Raw genomic sequence first — 26,374 nt, forward strand, 5'->3', positions numbered from 1 at the left:
TAACATGCAGCATACACACAAGGCATCTTTCAGTACTCAACCATAAGACAAATATTTACTACTGTACTTGCTCTACACCAGCATTTGCATTTTTAATTAAAGAAGAAAATGAGGCATTTATTGTTGGGGAAGCTGTAGCTCTGTTCAAGATATTCTGCATCTAATTTTTAATTACTTATGTGGGGACTTTTTCTTAATATACCCCATGCTGTCTGTCTTTATATCGATTGTTACTCAGCCAGTAAAAAGGAACGAGCACAACAAACCAGTTTTCTATCTGAATAAGGATACTTTTGATGGCCTTTTCATTTCCATCAGTTAACAGAACTTCTTTGACATCTGCAGAAATAGCAACCTGAAAAAAAGAGCACAGCAAACAATGAGCAAATATGCTTGTCTGTGTGGAAGTGAAGACAGGAGTGACAAGCCTTCAGTATCATGCTTCCTCACCTATTTCTCTGTAACAATCTTCAATCTTTTTTCATTTTATGTCTGCATTATTTTAATCATTCAATCAAATCAGTCAATACTTTTATCATTCCATTTGCGGGAGCCTCTATCTTGCTATCATTCTGTTCCGTAATTGCATTGTGACAGCGGATGATGGTATTCTGAGAGGCTTTCATTTGCGGGCTTCTGTTTATCTAGTAGAGCCATCATACAAGGCTGTCACTCTGCCTTTCAGCTTGCTTCTGTCTGACTGCCTGATGCCCTTCATATAACTTTGCATTGCAGGCAGATGGCTTTGTAAGGGTAATTTTTTTGTGAGCTTTGACATGCTCGCACATTGGGCTGTAACCTCGACACATTGTATAAGAGCGACAGGTTTGTCAAATGCCAATCAGTGTAACAATATGCTTTTATTTGTAGAGACATAAAAACTTGTCTAATGCACTGCACTGCTACATAATATCTCCTGAATACATGACTCAGAACCCAGAGAATGGTGAACGACTCTCCTGAATGGCCAATCTAATTCAAAAGAATCTAATTACTGAGAGCTCTGGATCATGTTTGTTGGTGTAATAATGCAGGCAAAACATTAGCAGCTATATCATGGTGCTCCAACTGTGATTCGCCAGGCTATTCCTGTATCTTAGCAAATGGGACTATAATCTGAAAAAAAAAAATGCTTCGGCTATGGCAATGAAAGACAGACCGTACGTGGCCTGGAATGTCACAACAAGAGATATTGACTACACGGAGGTAAAATGTTTCTGCTCATCGAGGCAACCATAAAATCAATATGATACGAAAGCAAGTCAATCTAGAAGGTCTCTCAAGACTCTGCAGCTTGACCGCAGCTGAGGCTGTTGACAGTTCTCTGACCCAGCAGTTGGAGGCACTGGAACATTTTTCCTTTTGTTTCTTCCTCTGAATGGGATTGGAATTGAGAAAAGACCTACCATGAGCCCAGCCAAGCATGTCATGCCACCCCCTAGCTCACACACAGCAAGGTCCCTGAAAGAGAGAAAGGAAATGGTAGAACCCATACAAATCAGATGAAAATGGTCAGAGAGACATATATGTTACAAGAACAAATTGCCATCTGCAGTAAGAACTGAGCTACCAGGAAGTTGTAGAGACATGACTAGGCTACCTCATGTCGTTTTGCGTTTTAAAAATAATTATGAAATAGAAAAGTCACAAAGCAGGCAAATCAGTGGGGGTTCCCTCATTAGTGTTCAGTGCAACATTACCACCGCTGAGCTGAAAAATCTGAGAAGGTTCCCTTTTTTCCCTTGTCAATGGCTCTGTCTTTTAGAACTAAACTAGCTAGAGTAGCGAAAGATAATTGTTAGGAAAGGATAACAATGTTAATCCACATTCATTCTTGCAAAAACAGTTAGAGAAGTAAATGGGGAAATTAATATTATTTATATATCTCTCCATATAGTTATGCCTTAAAAGCCTTTTTCTATTAAAAAGAGAGAAGTTTTAAAACAAGCCATATACCACAAAACAATTGCACATGAAGAAATCCGATCCTTCAATTAGCACTTAAAACGGCAAGTGACCTACAAACAATGCTGTTATGAACAACGATGGGAACAGCAAACAGTGAAGCCACAGAAAACTGAACGAAGTTAGTGTCAAGAGCCCAAACTGAGCCTGAGCGGAGGGTTGAACACATGGTCTAAAAGGCTGCTTTTAGCTTAGACCATACTGCGCCGTTATTAAGACGTGCATGTGAAATATAATTTGGCACAGAGAGCGTGCCGGATGGGAGCTCGCAGGGGGAGCCACAAAGAATGTCCTCCGGAGCCATGGCCTGCCCCAGGAGGGGAGAGGGAGGGAGGCCGACCCCGCGCCGAAACCGCGTAAAGCGGCGTCTGGGGCAAGGCAGAGCCCCAGTTTAGGAACATGCTGCTTTATAGCTCAATCTGCGGCAACTGTTACAGCTGGCAGAAACGTCCCCATTGAGACATTTTTGACAGGAAGAAAATGGAATTTCAGCTAAACAGATTTTTTTTTTTTTTTTTTTGATTTGGTGCACCTTTTCTTCTCCCCTAAAATACCGCCATTTGAAAATATATTTCTATGTGAAACTATTACCTCCCCACTCACTCGACACTGATATTCAGGAAAAGCATCTAGGATGCCATATCAGTATCAGGATACAGATGCTGATATTTTGTTCACTGAGGCCAGCGGACTAGGCTGTATGACTGTATACTAATGCTTGCTGTCTGTTTATTTCTCTTCAACTCCACAAATTTTATTTGAAAAAAGTCTAGTTGTCCTATTCAATGAAAATGAGACAAAAGACGGACCTAGTTCGGAGGAACAAGCTGCACATAAACCCAATGAGACCATAAAACAGATGTGGGAAATTTGCAGTTTGTGATTTAAATGGAATGATTATATGGTTTTCCTCATATAAGTCTTTCTTTTTCTAAATCATATACGTCATATATATTAAAAGTATATAAATATCGCTTTATATATGTATAAGATTTACAAGGCACTTCATCCTTTATAAGAGTCATGCTTATTCAAATAAACACAGAAAGTATCTAGTATGGGGGTTTTAGTGCATTTTGAACCAAATTTGTATGTACATGATACACGTGCATATACTTACCATATATACACATACATATTTCTGCATATAAGTAATTTATTTCAGTGCAAAGTTCCGTTACTAGCAAATTTTTAAAATCATATCCATCCCTCAGGCAACATGTAGCGACACTTATAAATGAGAATTAAAGTCAGAAACTCTACACTGAGCATACTCCTGAGAGGGCATAATCCTGAGTAATCAGGATGTGAAACTGCCCATTTCCTCCATGGAAGTCTGACCGGTGCCTCCGAGTACCCAGGCTTGCATACCCGAACTAGGAAAACACCCTTTCGGTGAGCAGCACGGGGAGGTTTGCTGTGGAGAGCCTCTGAGAGCAAGCAGAGCGTACGAGCCACGGCACGGGGCTGGGCGGCAAAGTGCTACAGGGACACCACCACCGCAGCAACAGGCGGAGGACGCAGTGCCCAGCTGAACTGGGAGGACGGAGCAGCGGCTGCCAGGTGAGGGGTGTTGGCTGCCTCCTCCAGCGCGCTGGGCTCCATTCCGGAGGCGGCAGAGGGCGTAGAAATGAGGCTTTACGAACCAGGGCATGCTTTGGTGCCAGGTCTCTCATTTCAGACAGGAGTCTGAGCAAGCTGCAGGAATCAGCTCACAGCTGATGCGCTTTCAGCCTCAGTACAAGGGGCAGGGACTTATAGCTTGGTCTTCCCTATTTTACCAAGACCGTATGTACACAGACTGAGGGATTTTGTATACTCCAAGATGGTTTACTCGGTATTAGCCTTGCACCCTCACTCAGAACACAATTTATGCCTCCAAATGCATTGTTATAATGGCTTTTCTTGCACCCCATTCAGCCCCTGGACAATGAAACTTCAAGGATTTCCAAGTGCAAAGCTCTGTATCCTCAAGGGGAAAGAGAGAGGATGCAGGATGGATTTTATTTTTAGGTGTTCCTATTGGAGCCTTGATAGCTGACTTCTACAAGTTTAGAAAATGTGAAAAACCAGAAACAAATAAAAGCGCAGGATGTCTCCAAATCGTTTCTCAACATTTAAATACAGGTGCAAATTCCTCCATCGCTATATGCAGTGATTACTATGTATTTTATCAGGTAATATTTTGCTTGCTTTTGCAACAGATGTCAGTTTAAAGAATGTCTTTTATTTTTTCTGACCTTCACAATCAGTACTGATCGATTGGAGCTTCACTTTTGTTTCCCAAAAATCAAAGTGAAATAAAACGCCTTGAGTGGAAATCAAAAGTCTTTGACATATAGCAGAAAGCTTGCTGTGCAATATTAGTACCCAAAGGCAGCTCAGAATTCTTTGTTAAGAGCAACATGCTTTCACCTTGAACATTTTAAATTTAATCTGAAGACTTCAATCATAGCAATCTTTACCATGCAGATACAATAAAAATAACAGATTGGGAAATATCTTTTTATGTTTAACTATGTACCTGAATATTTCATTGTGCTTTAGGCAGTAGTAAGCCAGCACTTCTTCAGATGGCCAGAGACCTGTAAAACAAAGATATTCACCTTTTTAGCACAGATTGTTTTTTGTCTAAAATAATATCTGAATACATATTACTATTTGCAGACCTCTACCAACTGCTTCATTTTCTAAATTAACCATAATACCATGGAATAAAGAAACAAATAAGACTTCTAATGGAAGACTTCTGATTTAAGCATCGGAACTCAGTATTTTCATAGATTTCATCCTGACTAATGATTAGAAATTTATAGATACATGCGCACACACACATAAACATACACATATATGTATACATACAATTGTCAAGGCTTTAACAGTTATATAAAATGTAATTCTATGAAACTTCTGACATTTGGGCATTGACATGAAGATCAAACTGTTTGTAACAGCCCAGATGGGAGGCCCACCTTGCCTTATAGCCTGTTTCTAACAGCGGACAGGAGCCCCCTCCATTTTCATTAGATGTCCTCTACAGTCATGTCATTTCTTCCCAGTTTCTTTTTATTTCACTCCTTTTCTCTTAGGTTTTGTTAGCTCAGGCATCACTCTGGCTGTAAGGGACTGTGACCAGCAACACACACTAAGGACAAATACAGGACTAGGGCAGTAACACAGCATGATTTCTAATTGCGCCTCAAAAAGTTCCTGAGGAGCAGAGGAGATAAAGTGATAAGTTCTGTTTAATAGTCACCAAAGGACTTTTCTAGTTGTTCTGTGGACCGTGGTGAACTTTCCGTAGCTGCAACGTCCCGTGGCAGGGAGTGCCACAATTTTACCATGCTGTATAAAGAAACATCTCCTCTCTCTTGTTTTGTACTTGCCTCCCTGTTGTTTTCATCTGAGGTCCTCTAGTTCTTGTATGGGAAGAGACAGATGCAATTACGCTTTTTTCACCTGATCTGTATTATTCATGACTTTATGAGCTTCCATCATAAAGCTTATACTGGTCATTGTCAACCTTGGCAACTACTTGGAGGCATCCATGCAAATTTACCCCTTCAACACTATTCACTCACGAAACTCCTTATTTTGTCCGACCAGTTTCCCACCTTGCTGGAGCATCTAACTGAAGTGCTGCTGCCACAGAGGGGGCAGCCCAGACCCTGCCATGGGCATGCAGAGGGCAGCCCAGACCCTGTCTGGCTTATGTGCTTTCCTGCAGGCACCAGACTCCATTGCTGGAGGGAGCCTGGGGAAAACAGACTTGTATTCAGGCACTTGAGTTAGATTCACAGAGTTAAGGGAGGATGAACCAAAGGCATACGCGGCCAAATCACAGTTGTATGCCTTTTCCACCTGTTGTTGCTTAGCAATGGAAAAACACGCTTACATGTCTAGCCACAGGTAAAAGCCAGGGTCAGCCTCCCCCCACAACACACAGAATTATGAATTAACGTGACAGAAATTTAAGAATATTAACTACAGACACTTCAACGGCTTCAGTAAACTTAAAAACAGACATGTCGGAGCATCCTTTAGGTATTTCTAGACAGGTAAACTGAATTCCATGCAGCTTACTATGTATGTGCATACTTTAGACCATTTTTAATAATTTTTTATTCTCAAGACCTTAAAAACATCACAACATATTTAATAGAAGCAGAAGTTTGAGAGAAAAACTGTCTTCCTTTTAAATCACTTGGAGCCTGATTGTAATCATCAAATACATAATTCTTCCTACCCATCCAGTAAGTATTCTGAACTACCCTTACTCACTCATAATGATAAATAATGAAAGTTATAAATGTGCTGTCTACATGCAGATCAAGCAAAAGCCTAGACAGGATTTGGCCAAAACTTCACATATAATTTTTGTATGACAAAGATCTTAAAGGTAAAAAAAAAATACAGTGACAATTCATATGTATGATTAAAACACTAAAGCAATGTTGGTATTTGTTCTGACAGTTTTGGCTGATGAGGTGTTGGCAAATGTGCTATTTTACTTAGACTTGCTAAGGGTTAAAATAAAAAATTCACACACAACTACCCATTCTTCAGTGAAATATACACCAAGAATTGTACGGGAATTTCCATCTCCCTTTTGAGCATTTCAATGCTTTTGAGCACTGAAATATGCTAAAATGACAGACATTGCAATAAATATAATAACTGTTTAAATATTTTAGTGTGTAATATAAAGAATGTTGGAGTTTGCAGTGACTGGTGTATACTCAAGCAATAAAAGTGCTTTTCTAATATTTAGTGAAGTCATGGCTAATTTAATACCATTTATAATACTTTTATCTCACATTACAAAAAAAACTCTCACACCCACAAACACAAAAAAGCTAAACCCTTTTATAGCAAACCTTTAGCCTGAGCGAGTTTTAAAAATACTTGTCAGTTGTAGCAACATCCTTCAACACCTGAGTTTTCAGTACCCTCAGTCAAACGTCTCTCACTTTTCTACAGTTATTGCTGAAAGGGCACTTTGAGTGGTGTCACTAAATCTTTTATGAGGGGTCACCGTTCTTTCCCCTGCTACCATTACAATGTTGATACCAGCTGGAACCACAGGTGTGTCAGATAGCTCTGTGCTGACAGAAGGGTAAAGCACCTTTGGAAAGACAATGCTCTGCTTTAGGCAGATGCTAGCGATGCACACACACGTCTCCTCCCCGCTCCCTTCCCCCATGGGGAAGGAAGGATCACCTCCGTGAGGATATAAGCGGCTGGCAGCTAAAGAAGCAGGGAGTCAGGAGGTCTTTCACAAACACAGGTCTGAAGCGTGGAAGCACACAGTGCTTCCAGCTAAGCCAAGAAGCCAGAATACCTGTGTTAATTTTAGTAGAAGGAAAAGCTTCTCGTGCTTGAACAGGTAGGTAAGCCTCTTTACCTTCAAAACAGGGATAAGATTAAAGATCTATGTGGAGGAGTTTGCATTCTGTCTTCTTCCCCTTCATTCTGACCTACATTCACCAACACAATGACCTACATTTTTAAGTTGCAAGTTCTGCTTCTGTTAGAAAACCTACAGCTGTAATGTAGAAACGCAGCAATTCCTGTGAGTTAAAAACTAACACTAGGTTGTGAAAAGCATAATTTGTTTCCTGCAAATGCATACATATGGATATGGATTAAGTCTCCTGTGATAGTTCATATTTCATATGTCATATTTAAAATAAAATTATTCTCATTTTGCATTATGAATTTGGTTATAAAAACATAACATTGGACGGGTACCTATCTGCATGCACAATTACTTACATATGATAGTCAATTATTTACACATGTATAGGCAAAAGAATATCAAAAGGTCCCCAAATGGTGCTTGTATTTAAACGGCTATAAATATACCACAAGTCCTACACAGAGGGGCTAAAAATCTCCCTGTTCAAGGAAACAGAGCGAAACAAGAGTTTCTTTTTGCAGAAATAAATATTTTGCGACATTTGCTGGGGGTCTTAAAACTCTTTATCACATTGATAACTACAAAGTGAAAACAGAGAAAAGCAGCCAGAAAACATTGGAATCTCTGTTAAAACAAAAAAAAAAATTAAGTTGTGTTGGTGTTTAAAGGAGAGCCTCAAGAAGGGCTGTGATTTGGCTTGTCTGAAGACACGGGAGAGAGACAGTGCTCACAGAGCAATGCCTGCCTGAGTTTCAACTCTTGGCAGGTATCCTTTCACCATCAGGATGGAGCGGGAGATCCACTACAAATGTGCGACAAGAGCGATGATGTCTACTTCCAGACAGCTTCATGATACTTATTACAGTAGTAGGGGTAGAAAAACATCATCACTAAAGAGTATGATGATGGATGGAGAAATGCTGTGGATGCAGAGACATACAAAATGCAGGCATTTCTATAGCACTTCTCAGCATATCATAAAATCTCACCACAGTAATGGTGTCTCCCTCACAAGAACTTGATGACATAACGAATTTGTATTGTCCCAGTCTTGCACATTAGGAACCAAACTAGGAGACAGAGACAGATTAAGGTATTTAAACACAGAATGAAATTACGGGAAGGCCAAGAAAAAAACCTGAGTCATCCTAACACCTTGAGGTATGATGTAACCAAAAAAGATACCCAAGCTTTCCCTATAGAGGAAAAACACTAAAAAAAAAAAAAATCTCAATAATGCTAAAAACACATAAATTAAGTTGGTTTTATTACTCTCACAGTGCTTGTTAATGCAAAGTGTCAGGTGCTTCTGCACTAGCCATGGCACAACAGTTCTTTAAAGCAACCTTCACCCCACGTGGACTAAATCATGTGTAGACAGAGTTTTGAGGATTTTTTGTTTTAACCTTCAGGTGGAGCACCACTAGTCCAAAGCAACACAAAACATGTGTTTCTTCTGCACCAAATCTAAAAATGCTGATGATTATTTCTGTATGATATTACAGAAAATTTTCTACTACAAATAGATTATCTAGTATTAAAAAAAAAAAATTGTTTCTCCTCTGTGGCTTTTTACCACATATCTTAAACAATGCAGTGACACATTTGGATAACAAATATTGAGATCTGATATGAAGTGTTTAAAGAACAGCATGTTACTAGAAAATTCTCAGTACAGAGCAATCAGAATTTTGGACGTGTCTTTTTAAAAAGACATTTGTTTATTGCAGCCATTATGTCTCTGCACTACTCCATAGGGACAAGGAAGTTGCAGTAGCTACTGATTATTTTAAGTGGGATAGTGCAAGATTAGTGGAACTTTGCTCTACTGTCTGCCAATGCTACACACAGGACACAAAGGGGCACCCTGGGTGACAGGTGAACTGTCCCTTGCAGCTCCGAGTAGGAGGTATAAAGCTCTCATACCACTGCTCCCCTCATGCTAGGAGATTCAGAAGTACCAAATGGAAAGTTTTGTCACCTTTCCCTAGCACTTCACATGGCCACTTGTACAGACATCTGATCTCAAAATCCAAATTTTGTCCTTTATTTGCACTACTAAACTAAGTCCTCCTATTCTTTTGAAGTTTCCAGTAAATTTTGTACAAATCCTATCTCAATCCTCAAAGACAATTTAAGTTTGAAAAGACAGTAATTTCCCCCAGTTGAATATACTCAAAAAGATCTTTTTTTCTACTATGTCCTGATTCTCAACTACATGAAATCACCGTATTTTCTTTAATACTCATGACAGCGAGAGGAAAGAAAGCATTATGGGCAGAGATGAATAATGTCTCAAAAGAAGTACCAACAATTGCACTGAGCAATGATGAATTGTTATCTGACCCTAAGAAAGGTATTTTTTATCATTCCTGACACCAAGACATATTGTTGGTGGAGAGCAGAAAAAATGTTGGCACCACAATGGACTGTGCAGAGGTGTTCAATTAAGTACCTATCCAGACAGGCAACTATTCCCTGTCTCCTCTGCTCAAAGACTGTAGAGCGGATGGAAAGTACTCAAAACTAAGATAACTACTCAAACAGGCTATTCTAGGAATTTAATATAAGGAATTCTAGGAATTTAATATAAGGTCCTCCCACTCTTACTGTAGCATCTTTACAATCCTGATTTTACAGTATGAAACCTTGTTTTCTACTGACTATGCCTTATATTCAAGTCACAAAGGAAAGTAAGTTTGATGATTTTATTCTGGTTAGTTTCTGTGTGGATTGTCATCACCGTGCACAGCAAGAAGCGTGATACACCCGCTGGACGTCCTGGAGAAGTAAGAGAGCAGGTCAAAAATCAAGGTTTAACAGCACAGTAATTTGAAGTAAATTTCAAAATGAGGCTCTAACCAATCTTATGAGCCCTTCTGTCAGCTGGGCACTAAAATTTGCTTCCAACTCAAAGAAACAATATGGAATTATGAATAGCACAATTAAGACTAAGTACAAAGTGGATACACACTGTATGTCTGCCAAATACACCTTTCCAGTAACACATAATGTAGTTGTTCTCATTTGAGTAATTGCTCGAGTAAAGACTGCTCGTAGTGAATTGTATTGCTGTAGTTAGTTTGCATGGATAGCTCTCAAAAATACTTCTAGCTTCCAACTTTCTTCAAACTCCATACCTCAAACCCCTTTTCAATACAATTCAATCATAAAAATGTTGCTTAGTATAGTCAGCAAGCTAAGATTTTATTTTCATTCACTTATTCACACAGCATGCAAAATGTGACACAGGTGAAAGGATAATCAGTAATCCAGGTTACCTAAGATCCCACCTAAGGTGTACTGAATCTAAAAAAACATAAACACATGTAATAAGGCACTATTACCACCAATATTCAAATTTTTAGCTGCCATAAAATGCATACATAGAAGAGTTGAAACCTTCCATAGAAAATTACTTTCATAATAATCTAAAGACAAGTCTGGTCACTTTAGTAAAATGAAGAAATAGAGGGAATGGCTAAGTGAGGAAAAAAACACTGAAAAAACTTGTTATTTCATCCTGTTTGCAGTACACAAACCCCCTATTTTCAAACTTGCATCCTCAAGTTTCAGTTTGCACCCACCTACAGCAGAAGCAGATAAAAGTGGGGTCATCTTCACCAAGTGGGTTGCAGATGGTGTGCCTGGAATTGTAAAACTATTTTCCTACAAAATTTAATCTGAGAACAGATTTGCAAAAGGAGAACAGCTACAGAGTACTGTGCCCTTCTGCACCTTTGGCCACCTCAAGTGGCAACGTAAGAACTAACCTGTTTTGAAAATCCAGTTGTCTAATCTGAGGCTCTGCATTCTGAAACACACCCCAAGTGTATTTGCAAGTCAGCAACTTCAGCAATAAATGCACACAGTGTGAAAAAAGAAAAGTATTTAACAGCCATTACAGTAGCACCTTACACCCGTGTCTTACTGCACCTGACGTTTGCACATGGCAAACCACCTTTTAAGTCCAGTGAAGAGGAGTAATTTCAGGCAGAGGGAATGGCTCACTTACTTTTCCACAGCAGGAATGCTATAAGTGAGTTTGAAAAGGTACAGGAATACCAGAAGAAATAGAAGATATAAAGAGAAACACGTCTCGCCATTTTCCCCTATGCACACACATTTTGTAGAAACTCTTGTCTCTCTCTCAATCTAAAGCGGAATTCATGATATTCAGATCATTGAAAAACATGTATAAGCACCGGCTGAGATCTTCAGCCTAGGCAAAATGGCCTCAGCACTGTATCTCTCACTTTCATTCTCATTATTATTCATGACTAGGAGGGAAACATGATGGTCTGCAATCTGCAAATTTCTTTTAGAGCGCAAACTTAAGACGCTCGGTGGAACTGATGTGGAAATACAGTAACAAGACAAAGCTGTAAATGTACGCATCTCTTCCACAAGAAAAACCGGCAAACTGTATGAATCTACTTGTATGATTGTCTTTAACACCCTTTTTTCAAATGAATAAATTTGATTGTGGTTTGTGTGGTTATTTTTTTACCTAGTTTTCAAATAGTTATTAAAAATTAAACAACACTGGAACAAACCTTTTGTGATTATAGCCTTCATTCTCCTGCAAAAAAATGGAACTATAAATTTATGTACCATTGTAGATGTAAATTACAAAATTTTATATTCAACTATATTAAAACATCTATTCCAAAAATGATTACCAGTTGTGAAAAGCAGACAGGCTTATCACTTGCTGTCAGTTGTTCATGTCTAGTTAAGCAATAATGTGCTAAAACTGCTCTTTTGTTTTGTGTAAGAATTTTGGCAATAGAAGAAATGAACACTCGTTTAATAAAAACTCAGGCTGCTTTTTGCTTTGATGGAGGAAGCAGCTGCCTGTTTTCATTTGCTGCAGAGCAGCAAAACCCATCAATATAATAAGCAGCTTAGATGCATCCATCCACAGCATCTGTAAGGATATAGGGCTATTCGCTCAAAACCAATCCTTGGTTTAATTTTAACAAAGATGTGTCTGACATATTTGAAAATGCATTATAATAGGGTTTTGAAATACTAGCATTTTCTCTTTTCTTTTTAAATACTTTTCACAGATTTTGAAAGGCAAGTATACATATTGGAATGATAGAAATGATAAAACAAATATTGCTACACCAAACAGCAGAACTAGCCTAAAAATGCAAAGATGGAACATTAAGAGTCACCTTCTGGTTCACAGACTCTCCTGTCCCTTGAAAATATAGAAAAAACAGCATTTCAGTCTTTTTAATGAAGGTTTTTTTCACCTTAACCAAGAGCAGAGAAAGATACTAGACGTAAACATCACTGACCGCCCCCCCCAAGATTGTACATACATTATACAAGAATATTTCTTGAGATACACTTTCCGTCCCTCATGTTTTCTTAAAAGTAGATAGATTAATATTAATGCTCATTTCCAAAGATACTTATCAAATTGTTTTCTCCTATTGCCTGAAAGCAACATAATTTTTCACTAAGTTTCAGCAGTGTGAGTTTGTCCCAAGTGACAACTTCTAACTGCAATAAAATTTTTTAATTAAAAATAGTTATAGGACTTTCATATATAATTACAAAAACCTGAAGAGAGAGATAAAAGACCACCTGAGATATAAACCATAGAACTCGATTTTCACTCTAAAAATGTGATATGGCACATTTACATTATTAAAAATTCTTAAGACATTATTACTATTTTAGTGCTGTTCGGCTTTCTAAGACCTTTCTAAGCTGAGCTTTTAGATGATTTGCACATTAACTGAGAAGTCAGATAATTCTTAATCCTCCTCTTTTTCAGATCCAATAATGGATAAGGGAGCATCTTAGCATGATCAACTAGCAATCTGCCTAGCCTGAGTGGTAGTACACCTGAATTTAGGATTAGTCATCCGGTTTTTATAATATCTGATTTAAATGAGCACTTCTTCTGTGAAGTGTAGAAAAAGAATATTCAATGATATTTGAACTGTTCCATTTAAATATGCAACAATAAAATTTGAGTGCATGAATATTTATTTGGTTCACAAACAAAAAGCTATACAGAAAGCAAGATTTTAAAGAATCATGTCCAGACAAATAGTTGGATAGTTCAAATAAATAACTGCTTTTTTTCAGTATTCACAATAGCTTATAGGTATAATCAACCATATCTCAGCTGTAGCCTTATATCTCTATCTAGTCAATTCCAATACCCTAATTTCTATAGATGAAGTGAGGAAACTTGTTAGTTTGGGGTTTTTTTTTGTGTTTTTTTCATGGGGTTTTTGGGTTGCTTTGGTTTTTTGTTTTGTTTTGTTTTTTTACAGATACATCATCAGTAGAGAAGGTATCAAACTTCTAGATTAACCCTGGTTACTAATATTGCTTATCTTCCTCAAATATTTGAAACAGAACATGGAAGTTTGGGTAACTGATCTATGCACCCTTATGTAGTACTCAAGATAAATAAAGTGGAATTTATTTGGGGGATTTTGATTGCATTTTGAAGTGGTGTCTAGAGCTTGGATTTCTCGCGTTTGTTTGGTTTTGTTTTTGTTTTTTTTTCCATCAAATTAACTAAAGAAAGATGATACCTTTTTGGTCCTAGTAGTTTCCGATTCGGTATTTTTCTCCTTTATCAAACTCTGCCATTCAACATAGTTTATCAAACCATGAGAAAAGCGTCTGCTCTGTGCTGCTAGGAGATATTAATTGCGTGCAACTGGAAAAAATAATTGTGTGCACAGTTCACTTTGAAGGCTGTGGACTATTTCTAACAAAATAGTGGATCTCAGAACTTGGAACTTCATGTACTGTTCAAAGGGGACCATGCATCCTACATACTGTTAAAATAAATCATTAGGCTACCACATTCAATGAGCCTTGATGCTTTCTTTGGGGATATCTTCAACTGGTGCTAAGCGTGCAATTTTTGAAAGTCTATACTACTTGCAACCATCCTGCAGCAGGTGCCCAAAATCTCCCTAAATTACTAAACCTCTCAGACATCTCATCTATTTATAGATCCATATGGATCTATGTTCCATATGGATTTAGACTGTAAGAGTTAAGGCAAATGCTATCAATTATAGTGAGGGAAACTATTTAAAGTGTTTTCTGAAAGGCCAAGGATTAAATAAGCATGAAGATCCTTCAGATCCTTCCAGATTAGATTTGACATACACTCACAATGCAACACAAGAGTACTTAAACTACCATTGCTCATGGCTGGTTTTTGCCTGAACAGGTTTCAAGCAGCATAGCTGTCGATCTGGCACTTTTCACGAGCACTAAACAACGGGCTAGATCTTCAGCTGGTATCATGTGGTATTATGCCAGTGTATCCCAGCTAATGAATGAACCTTGAATTTGAAATACACATGGTCTTTCTGAGAAACTACGTAGCCATTACTGTATTAGTATACACTAGTAACACTACTTTGGATCATTCTGTAGAGTCAAATCCAAGGGTATCCTTCCCAGCAAACTGGTGTTTCAGTGGGTTATGTTAAGGGAGGATATGAAAGTGATGAGTAGAGTTTAGTCTCCAAAGTGGCCTGAAAATCAACAATCAATTTTCTGATTACTTTCACACTTCCCATGTTACTGTAATAAACTATAACCTAACTGACCACATTCTTATTTCACGAAGCATAAATAATGCAAAAGAGCAACACAGGTGCTACAAGAATTCTGCTGAAAAGCATTGTAGAGCTGTATAAACACTCTTTTACTCTCTGACATAGAAGTGCTCTCAGGTCAAGAATAATGTCCTTTGACTAAGATATATAGCTTAGGGATGTATGCCATTCTTCCGTGTTGAAAGACTATATTTCATAACATCCAGTGGACTGAGTCTCAATAACAAAGAAACAAAACCAAAGCAAATCGTTACACCCAACTGAAATAAATGAAAGCATGAAAGAGTCTATGATCTAACCTCATTAACAACATGTTTAGGTTTATCATTGGTAGGTCTTGAAAGAAAGTTGATCAAATTCTTAATTAAAGTGAACACACGTTCTCTGACTTAAGGAACCGCCCAGTTGTACGCCAGCACAGAAATGGGGCCCCATCTTTTGACACTGCAATTTGAGTGGGAGACTTTTCCCTTATGTGTTCCATTCCATGCTGAACACAGAACCTTGTGCAACCCCAGGATTCTCCCTAGGGAGTAGCATGGTTTTAGAGTATCTAACCTAGGCCACTTCATTCTTTGAGGCAGATTTTTACTAACAGCAAAGCCACCACAGTAAGTCATCAGTTTCCACAGCATTTCTTGCAGACAGACCTTGAAACACTATGTCAAAACCGCATGCCAAACTCCCATATTAGCAGGTAGACCCTTCATATACCTAGATTATGTTTTTTCTAAATGAGCTTTGAGCTCAGACTTTTAAAAGGGAGAGGCAGGTGTCTAACCTTCTGAGATTCAAACTTTTTCCTGAAGGATTAAATGTGTAGTGACACTCTTTGCATCTAGCTCTCCATCAATAAAGTAATAACACTGTAACAACAAGGAAAAAAACTTTTTTAAAAAGTAGTTGTATGGCACCATTATAGTAATTAGCAGTTAACAACAAATTTTAGCACTTGTTGTTCTCTTTTCCTGTTAAGAGTTTGAGTCACAGTAAAAGAGTAATTTCCTGTTACTTCTGGAGAAGGGAGGGGGGTGGAGGAAGAAGAGATCATGAAATATATGCAATTTTCACATATAACACACTGCTGAAAATGTAATTCCCTATGTGTTCTTTTCTGAAAATATGTTCTATATTCCTGGATTGTCTTTGCTATGAGGAGCAGGATTGAAATCTCCACTTTAGTATTTATCTAAGGCTGTGATAGCTCGGTTGTCTGCCTCCAAATGCCAAGATAGGGGGAATCTCATCAACCGGAGACCAGCTGCATGATGGGCAGTTAATAGATATATCAAACCTTAGGATATATGCTAAGCTGAGGAGATGATTGGTCGGTTGATATACTGATTGATTAGCATAGGGAGAATGGGTTTCTTCTTGACAACCTAAGATTATGCTTCAGCTAAGCTCAAATTGCTTACACCTCTTCTATTGGGTTTAAAATTACAGTCCTGTCATCTAAAATCTCTCTTCAATGAAATTTTTACCATATATAAAAATTAAAGGGAAAAAGAAAGTAGGTGCAATGGATAAGAGTAAATGGAGTAGATATATTTCACACCACTGCTGTTGGTATCACTAGAAAAAGTTGATAAGTAAATGCACTTGAAATACGTTACATATTCTGTACACTACTAGAGAGCACTTTACAACAATTTGGGGGGGGAAGTTCAAAATACTAAAAAGGAATCAGTGCTGATATTATTGCATTAAAAAAATACAGTCGTTATTAAGGAAAGTAATTATACAGTTGTGATACTACCAATACATTTTTGTCCTCTTTACAGGCATTTCCTAGGTTTTGTAGAAATGCATTTAAATTATATTATAGATATCAGAGAAATAACATATAATTGCAACAAAACACATCTGCAAGCTAGAGAAGCGACACATATACTTTGTATTTTTCCTTCAGAAGTCCAGAATTTGTCTTCCCAAGAAAGAAGATGGAATTAAATTTATTTACAAAATATTTTAGACTGCGTCCTCACTAGGGCACAGACAATTAAAGAAATGTGTTGCCAAAACTAATTTCTTACACATATCCATTTAATTCCCAGCATTACATGTTATTCCTAATACTGGGCTTTGTCAGTTCAGAAATATACAAATGCTATTAAATAAAACATTAAAAAAACAAACAAACTTTTTATTATCTTTAATTTGATACTTTGAAACACTTCTCTGCTTGGGCAAACAAGGATGTAGTAGCTGTGTAACAAAAGGAAAGTGGCTCACTGAGAATGTTCAAATCTACATCAATAAATAAGACTGGGTTTCTCAGATTTTTTTCTTCCCTTTCGTATCTGTTATGAGCGGTAGGGGATCAGCTGCAACTCAAATCCCCAGCTGAACAACCCAAATACAACTGAGTGAGCAGACTTAAAACAAGGCCATTTATTGGTGCCTGTTATGCAAACAAAGCATCCAAGTCTTAGAAACAGATGTCAACTGAAGCATATGCTTACTGTAAACTGGAATTTGATTCTCTTTATAAAAATAGACTTAAATGGGCCTTCAGAGACTAGGCTGCCTCTTGTTGTATACCATTGCCTAACTTGATTCAGCCTTAAGCTTTTTAAAAGATGAATAGACTGATATCCAAGGGCAAAAAAATAAAAGTAAAAAAAAATTAAATGGGAAATAAATGATAACATGTTGGAGCAGTTCCCAGAAGCAATTTTACAGATTTTCTCTAAAAACACAAGACAGGAAGTTCAAAGCGCAGTGCAGGTCACCTATGGCATGTCGAGTTATCATTTCTATACCACTTAGGGTGAAAAAGGGACTTTATGTTCAAGTGGCAAGTTTAGTACTCTGCTTTTTTTTCTTCCACTTCTTTTTTCCTTTTTTCTTTTTTTTTTTTTTACCTCTTCTCACATCTTGATGCCTTTTAAATGTCACTTATTTTACATGAGGCAGTTGGTGGAGACATGAGTCAACAGCAATCAGAACCATTATCCCCTGCAGCGAGCCCTGGTCCTAATGCATTATGACACCTTAGCTGGCCAGCCACCGATTTACCTTTCTGCTTCTTAGGGAATTAAGTGGCATCATGTGAAAATGGTTGTGATATGAACAGCATGGGCATAACTGGTATTAAATTTACCTCTCAGCCTAAGTGAATTTTCCTCACATGTGACTAATCAAAATGAAAGCTATGGACATGGGCAGATCTGGCCAGCACTCCTCCACCCCTGGGATTGGGGCTATTTTGTTTTATCTCTTTGTACAAGCTGGCAGAAGTTTAAAGTGAAGGGGATAATCCAGTGCTGGTGTCTTTATGAAATAACATCCTTACATGAAGAGGCTTTTAACTGTCTGTCGCTGTCCTCTCAAAATAAAAAAAAAAAAAAAAAAAAAAAAAGAGCGTGACAATCTCATTTTGCTGAGCACCCTCCCATGAAAGGAGAAAATAATAGCCATAACAGCTATGGCTAGTACTGACCTTACATGATCCATTATCCACTAAACACTTTAAAAGTCAGTTTTACATACACTGTGGGGGAAATTAGAGAACTATCACAATCGTTTTCACCTTAGTGAATTTGTCTTCTGCTTGAAGTCAGTTACTTGATATCCTCGTACATAACTCTCCATATCGCTCCAAAAAAGAAAGAGGAAGTCGTGCTTCAAAAATTGATCTTGTGCAAAAAGCTGGGAAGCACACCATACTTTTCCCATTCTGATTAATAAAGATACTAACAGCAGTGAAACTCAATTTAGCATGAACTTTCTTCAGAGTAAATGTGAAATAATACAAAAATCGTTATATAATTTAGAAGTGTTCAACATCAGTACAAAATATTTTTATCAATCATTTCAGCTGAGATAAGTAGGTGCCAAAGAAAGTGCAGGCAGAGCAATTATCATCCTGTGCAGTCAGAAAGATATTTATTCACAGACTAGAGTGACTTGCATTTTACCACTAACCAACTGTGAATGTTACTGATAATAACGGCAGTGCTAGATTTTCCCAAAGTACTGCAGTCTCTTTCTAACAACTTAATTGTACAGGACAAGAACGCCTGGAGCATGAAGTTCTCTCCTACTTTCAAGACGGCTCAACCTTCTGTGACTGTGAGAATTAATTTCTAATGCATGAATTCTAGGCATTTACTGCTTCCTGTAAGTTAAAGTCAGTAGTAACCCATAGCTCAAATTAGAAGTATTTCTTCTAATTTTATTGAAATAAATGTTGATTATAAGCTATGACTCAGTGGCTCAAATTTTAAGATTAACCCAGTCTATCTGAACATCATTTTTAGGTTCAAGTTGTGCAAGTTGTCCTTTCTAAGCACGAAATTTGGCTATGCATTAGTCAATTTTTTTTTTCTATGATGGTTTTATTCTGCTTTACACACCAGGGTTTTCTAACTCCACACATTGCTAGAAGACTTTCAACTTTCATCAATCTATTACCATAAGTAATGCATGTTTGACTACAGAAAAATAATTAAAAAAGAAAAAAGCAGGAGAAACCTATCAAGACTAAATTATGGCATTTACAACATCAAATCATACTTCTCTTATGGCAAGAGAGACACAGAAATATGCAGATTTACATCAAAGTATCTCTCTCTCACATATAATACCCATTTTTTAAGAACCTAAACAAATACCGATAAACACCATATTCTTTACACTCGTTTTCAGCAATGATTGAAGATAAAGATTAGGAACTGGGTTCAGATTTTTAATCATTACAAACACAGGAAAAAATATTAATCACGCATGGAGCTTGCCTGGGTAACCTTCATTTTATCAATGAGGCCACATAATTAAGGTCAAGTTAATGTACAGATTGAAATTTAGGGAACACGTCAATTAAGATAAACAGGAGAATTTCCTCTTCCCAAAAGGATTAGCCTCAAGTGGAAAAGCTGGTTCAGAAAATTACAATTCATTTGGTAAGGAAGACGGATCCACAGTAAAGATAAATCTGAAGTGCATAGCCTGGCATATTTTCCCCGAAAGATTTGCAAAAAAAAAAAATCACAATAATATCACCTTTCTTTTCATTTTTTCCCCTAAAAAATATGATTTGCACAGCAAAAATGGTTGTGATAGGTATGACATGTGTCTTCCTTTTTTTTTTCTTTCTTCGTTTCAGATTTCATTGGACCTTGAAATCTTAACACCCACAGAAAAGCAGAAGGTACCCTGTTTTCAGTGACATTATACATTAGCGTCACTGTAAAAATATCTGGACCAAACAGATATTTGTAAATATCCACTTAAGATTACCATGTTTTGTACCCTAAACAACATCAATTATTATTCCAGAGTTTGACAAGAAACATGAGAGTGACAAAACACAAGCAAAAGTGATATTCTCTGTTGTCTAGAGGGTCCTGCCATTTCCCACGTGGTCACGCCCACTTCAATGTCTGGAAAGCATTTAAAAAACTAAGAATTTTACATTAATTTCACTCCTCTTTGTTTTGTTGCTTTTGTGACAATATAACAAAGAAACTACAGAAAGTTTGAATACAATATGGGAGCCTTTAGCAAGATGAGAAGACTGATAACAGTTTCAGACATGGAGACTTAGAGTGACACTCCTCCAACATCCTCCATCAGAAATTCTGTACCTGTTCGCATGCTACTTCCCCACTTTCCAAACACAGAATAACACAGTAAACAAAACAAAGGTCGCAGATTTGATACAGTCAAGGCTCCACTGACTTGAGTAAAATGGTTAACAATGAAAACGTGAAATGAAAATGCATTCCATTTCTCATCTAGAAGTACATATAGGAAGCTGTGATTTTATATATATATATAAAACCACCAATGTGTGCATGTGTGTTTTTCCATCGCAGAGTCCTTATTGGAAGCAATGATTTGCAGAATTATTACTACTGACTTCTCTTTCAACAACTCTAGTTGCTAACAAAGTTAACTTCCAAAGCACCCAGCAGAATTCGCCTCATTAAACCTGCTTGGGGGCAGTCATCACTCTGACAGGTCTGCCAGTACCAAAATGCCCAGGACCAGCCTGACGCGACCTATGCAATCACCGCTCACCTTCTATCCTCTCTGGCTTCTCCTTCCACAACAGTGGCTCAAAAGTGCGACATCGCCCTGACCACTGCAGCACCAGGTATGTTCACTTCACCTCACAGGCACAGCGCACGCATGAACCTAGCATGCCTATTTGCAGATCTGCTCTCTGACTGAAGTTTTGACTGATGACAGAATGTTCTTACGCCATCCTTTTTTAAAAAACATTCTGGGACTCACATTCTGGAAATCCGTGCCAGCTTGTCTGTATAAATGCAGTGTTCTTATTCAATAATAATTCCAAAGGTTCAGCTTCGGTTTTCTCTTTTTTTTTTTCTTTATTAAATATATACCATAACATAAACTATTCTTTCTACTGAACTGACATGCACATTACAGGAATTTCAAACTATCCTATCCTGCAGAGGAGCAATACATTATGCTAGCCTCTACACAACAGTGAGATTTTAAAATTCAACATAAAGACGAACACAAGTATTTCATCACAGCAAAGCAGCAATATCACATCTCAATGTCAGATTTTTTTTTAATTCAGCTGTAAACTGTTGAAACAAATCATTGCAATAAAAAGCTATTACTGACCACAAATTTGGGAACATATGTGCCAGTGAACACATTGACATTGCTGCAATATTGCTTATTAGGGCAACAAAACTTTTCTTTCTTTTAGGAAAGGAAGATTAAATATGAAAACATATGAAAGGCAAACAAATGTATCTATATATATCTATTACTAAAATGGATGAACAGGAAAATAGGAAAAAATACACAAATGCAGCTTAAAGGCACCATTCCAATTATCCCCTGGGCATTGTTATACACCTTAGTTTTGTTAGGCATAATAAAGAGGAGAAATATTAGAGCAACCAAGCAGATGGTCTGTGGAACTAGATTACACACTTCAGAAATAAGAGAGAAGCAATGCATTCAACCCTTCTGTTTGGACAGAAGAGCTGTCTTAGCCTGTCTGACCTATTAGCTAGTAAACTGGAGCGTACCGGCAAGTGCTATCATGCTGTTCCTTTAAAAACCAAACAGCCTCACTTTTTATGATAGGCACTGGATCATTGTAAGAGAATTGTAGGTAATGTCTGCTGCATTAGACAGATGGTCATATCATGAAACCATATACAAGTCAGTACGACTAAAACTCATGTTCACTATCTTGTTAATCCACATAAACTGCAAAACAAAGTAAACCTATGCTGAATGTTTTCCTTAGCATCTAATGGTTCATATACATGCACATATATATAATACTCACAACTTAAACATGTAATAAAGTTCAATATGTTATTTGACATGCTTTCTCATAATCTAGTTTTAATTTTGTATATACAATTTTGCAGTGTGAAAACTCTGATTCTTATCTCACCTTGATTTAACCTTTGCATAACTCCACTGACTTCCATGGAGCCAATGATAAAGCAGAGAACAGACAATTTAGATCCAAGAACAGTATATATCTTCTCTGGCCATAAATAAGCTATATACCCATAGAGAGCAGCCTAGTACTCTACCAAGGCCAGGTTTTACTGTACATTTTCCGAAATACCTGGGTTTGTTTCTGTGCACGCTTCAGAGCAGCTCACATTATAATTGCAGAATGTTGTGACTGCCTTTGCAATAGTATGTATGCATCTCTCATTCACACTTATGCAAGGAAACAAGGGAGATGTAGCCAGACTTCTTGGGAGCGGTCAGTAAAAGCATATCACTCCACAAAATTGCATATCAAAACATCTGTATGGTAAATATTCCCCACACCAGCACTGCCATGGAATTAGAAGAAATATTAGAAGAATTGGATTTCTGTATCTTGCTTATTTCTGATGCACATTAGAGATATCATTTGGTAATAAATTATAATTACTTGGTAATTAAATCTACTTTTTTTTAGACAGATAACAATTAGTTAATCTTTCTTTAAAACAGTAAAAAAAAAAGTTTCCTGCAACCAGCCCTTTTCAAGATGAATTGTCTCTACATATACTCACATGGAGACTTGCTCAAGGCTAGAGATGGTTTCCCCCTCCCACAACTACAGACAGCATATACAAGCCCCACCTAACCTCCTGTTCAGCTGAAGAATATAGGAGAGAGCACATTTCCCATCTGCTAGGCTGCTCTCAGCCACAGAACTGCACCTGAACCCAGCAGATCGGGAATGATTTCAAGTTGTACCTGGACAGTGGCTGGTAAGTCACTGCTGCCCCTTCCACGCGTGGCAGCCCCTATAGGTGCACGTTCCCTGTCAAGCTGACTCCAGGCAGTGCTGTAAACACAGTGACAGATGCCAGGAGACAGCCCTGAAAAACTTCCAAATGAACAATTCTATGTCTGCTGCGCTAAAGGCAGCAAGAGTTCCTGGATACTTTCCCGGCTGGTTTAACATTTGGAAAAAATACAGATGAGAAACAGTGCACGTGTCCAGGGTGAAGACACCCATAAGTGAAGCCAAAGGTACAGACTCCGCTCTGCTGTGGCACACGCTGACTAGCAGAGACCTGCTTTGTCTTCTGATCCCTCGCCTCCTGACAGAAAGTGTTGGACCCTGTGCCGGTAACCAGAGGCACAGCCCAGCAAAGTCCCATCGTGTGTCTAAACGGTGTCTAAACCATTCAGCATTCTTATGACCAACAATATCCTGTGAACTGAAGTGGGAGAGTGAAGGGGAACGGGAGAGCAGAGGGAAAAGTTTTAGAGGAGGAAGGAAATGGAACAGATGAGGGTGCTTATGGGTCATGCCTTGAATATCAACTGATCAATCACAACAGTTGCCCTGGCTGGGTTAAAATGCAGAAAAGAGAAAGGAAGAATACAATGACATAAAAATGAGAAAATATATTGCAATTCTTGGTTATATCTTCAAACCTGAAGGATTAGGTGTGATAGAGGGTTGAATCCCATGGAAATGCTAGTATTTCTCTCTGGATACCTGACCAACAGCCTGTTGCTGAAGTCCACGGAATCTGTATGTCAGAGCATACGGCTAGTCCTCCAGCCTGTTCCTTGGTGCCAAGCAGAAAATTCCCAGTGTTCTGCATAGCTCTTGAGTCTTTCAGGGAGATGAGTTTGAAAGAGCTCTTCTTGCAAATGCCAGATGATCAGCCACAGGAAAATCTTCCGTTGGCCCTTTCTTTAGCACTCTAAACAACATACAAACCTTGTACCTTTGGCACATCTGAGGACTGGAAAGTCATATCTGCTGTGCAGAGGGAGCCAGCTATCTACAGGCTGACCCTCTGGATGTCTACCAACTTCTCCAAGTTCAATTTTTCCAATCGCAGCTACCAGACAACTTGAGAGAAACTAAATAAAAGTTGGATTTGAATATCCAGTTTTCAAGAGTTATCATGTACAAACGTAAAATTAAGAGTTCTGCAAACATTTTTAAAATTACAACCAAAATGTTGCTTCAAGATGTGAAATATTATTTGGATTCTTGCACAAAAACATTAGCATGGAAACATAATCGATTAAAGTAGATGGCTGCCATAAAAGATCTGTCTAGCTAACTGTGTATGAATACAGTCACTAAGAGAAAACATATTGCCAAGATTATCTTAAAGGCCACTATCATTTCAGTAGTCACTCGGGGACTACAGAAGAACCATTTTAAAGATTATGGGAAGCATTCTCTATTAACTTGATACAGATTTGCCTAAGACTTTACAAAGACTGGGTTGTAATCAAGACAACATTGCTGCATTGCTTGCAGATCATATTGTACTACATGATGACCAATTTCCTCATCTATCTACAGAATTTTATAGGAGAAACTGTCTTATTTTTAAGTGACTGCAACACTGAATTCCATTTATTAAAACTGAACCTCACCGTCCACACAAAAATAAAGACAATTTGTCAAGCATAAGCATTCTTGGGATCCTTTTTGTCCTTTGCATTGCAAAGTGAACGATCTCACTTGTACTCAAATTATATTCCTTCAAAGAACTTTAGAATGAAGTCAATTAGATTCTAAGATCTAAAATAGCTTCTGAAATACACGAGTAAAACTGGGTTTTAGTAAGTTATTATGCATGTAATTTCTTCAGGCTTCACTTTACATGTCATTACTATCAGGAAAGAAAAATCTTGGTGCAAGCAATGATAGAAAAATAGCTGTTTCTATACTGATTTTATGATCAAGTTGATGATTGCCTTAATGGAGAAAGTCTGGCTCTAAACTTAAATCTATATAAAAATCTGAATTTTCACAAAACTCAAAAGAAGACACACCCAGAATGTTTATTTGATCACATTAAAATCATCACGTATCATTGCTCAAGCTGAACACAATGCATTTAATGCAATCTAATGCATTTAATGCAATCTAATTCTTCATACAGGTAGTACACAATATCAAGCAGACTTTCAACTCCTTAATACTTCAATTTTGCCTCACTTTTACTTGACACTCTTCGTAAAGACAGCAGTGACAGTAGTAACGGATTACATTGTACTTTTGAAAAATGCACATGAAATTGGGTTATCTGATTTAAAACAGAAATTACAGATGTGACTCAGTTCATTGTAATCAGCCAAATGGTGCAAATTCAGAGGATTTTTCATAGCGTATTTCCTTAGTATACATTACATTTCCCTAAAATTACTAACGTGTGGACTTTGCAAAACAAGAATTCTACAAGTTGGTATAGTAATAACAGTCTGCATAGATCTTACTATGCAAAATTTACATAATACAATTTAACACATGTCATCAAGGAAATTCTTAAAGCGTAAAAGTATCTGCTTATAAGTAGTATGGGAGAAGAAGCGTAAAACAAACCTGACAGGTTCTGGCATCCAAGAGGTGCTCTTGACAAGGTAAATTAATTAATGATTTTGGGTTTCCACACTTTGTATTAGTAGCAGTTTAAAAATGTATTTCATGTAGTGGCATTCTCGAAACACAGCATCCGAGTGTGATTTTTCGCAGAACAGTCCCCTCTTGAGGAGAATACTCTCAAACTAAAAATTCTGGGTAACTCACATAATCAAAAAATATTTTCAGAGGTCTTACTGTCAGTTGTTGGAACATACATTTACTACAATAGGGTGCCACTCTTGGGAAGCACCAAAATAGTGTCTTGACACGACAAAGATGGTTGCTGGAAGAGAAATAACTGAATGATTCCTTCCAAAGTTCTCAAATAAGTAGTCTTACAAAAAGTTATTTTATTAAAAAAAAAATAAATCCTGATATTGTGTAATTTTAAATATCCATGACATGACAGCATACGATTAACAACAAAAATATTCATTACTGACAGAACAATGGATTACTTAGATACATAACTTCTTCTATGTTTATGTAATAAGTAATTCTAAGACAACATCCAGGAAA

At 37.6% G+C, this 26,374-nt stretch overlaps 1 protein-coding gene across 1 annotated transcript in view; it reads right to left on the reverse strand.

Annotated features, from left to right (window-relative positions):
* Positions 1-26,374, reverse strand: part of CAMKMT (calmodulin-lysine N-methyltransferase) — a 221,922-nt gene that overhangs the window by 41,164 nt on the left and 154,384 nt on the right. Inside the window, exons 4-6 of the mRNA XM_075412870.1 lie at positions 4,490-4,550; positions 1,407-1,461; positions 292-355 (exon numbers count right to left, since the gene is read on the reverse strand). Of these exons, the coding sequence (XP_075268985.1) occupies positions 292-355; positions 1,407-1,461; positions 4,490-4,550 (180 nt within the window). The remainder of the gene's footprint in view (positions 1-291; positions 356-1,406; positions 1,462-4,489; positions 4,551-26,374) is intronic.

Source organism: Opisthocomus hoazin, chromosome 2 (assembly GCF_030867145.1).
Source record: "Opisthocomus hoazin isolate bOpiHoa1 chromosome 2, bOpiHoa1.hap1, whole genome shotgun sequence".
NCBI lineage: Eukaryota > Metazoa > Chordata > Aves > Opisthocomiformes > Opisthocomidae > Opisthocomus > Opisthocomus hoazin.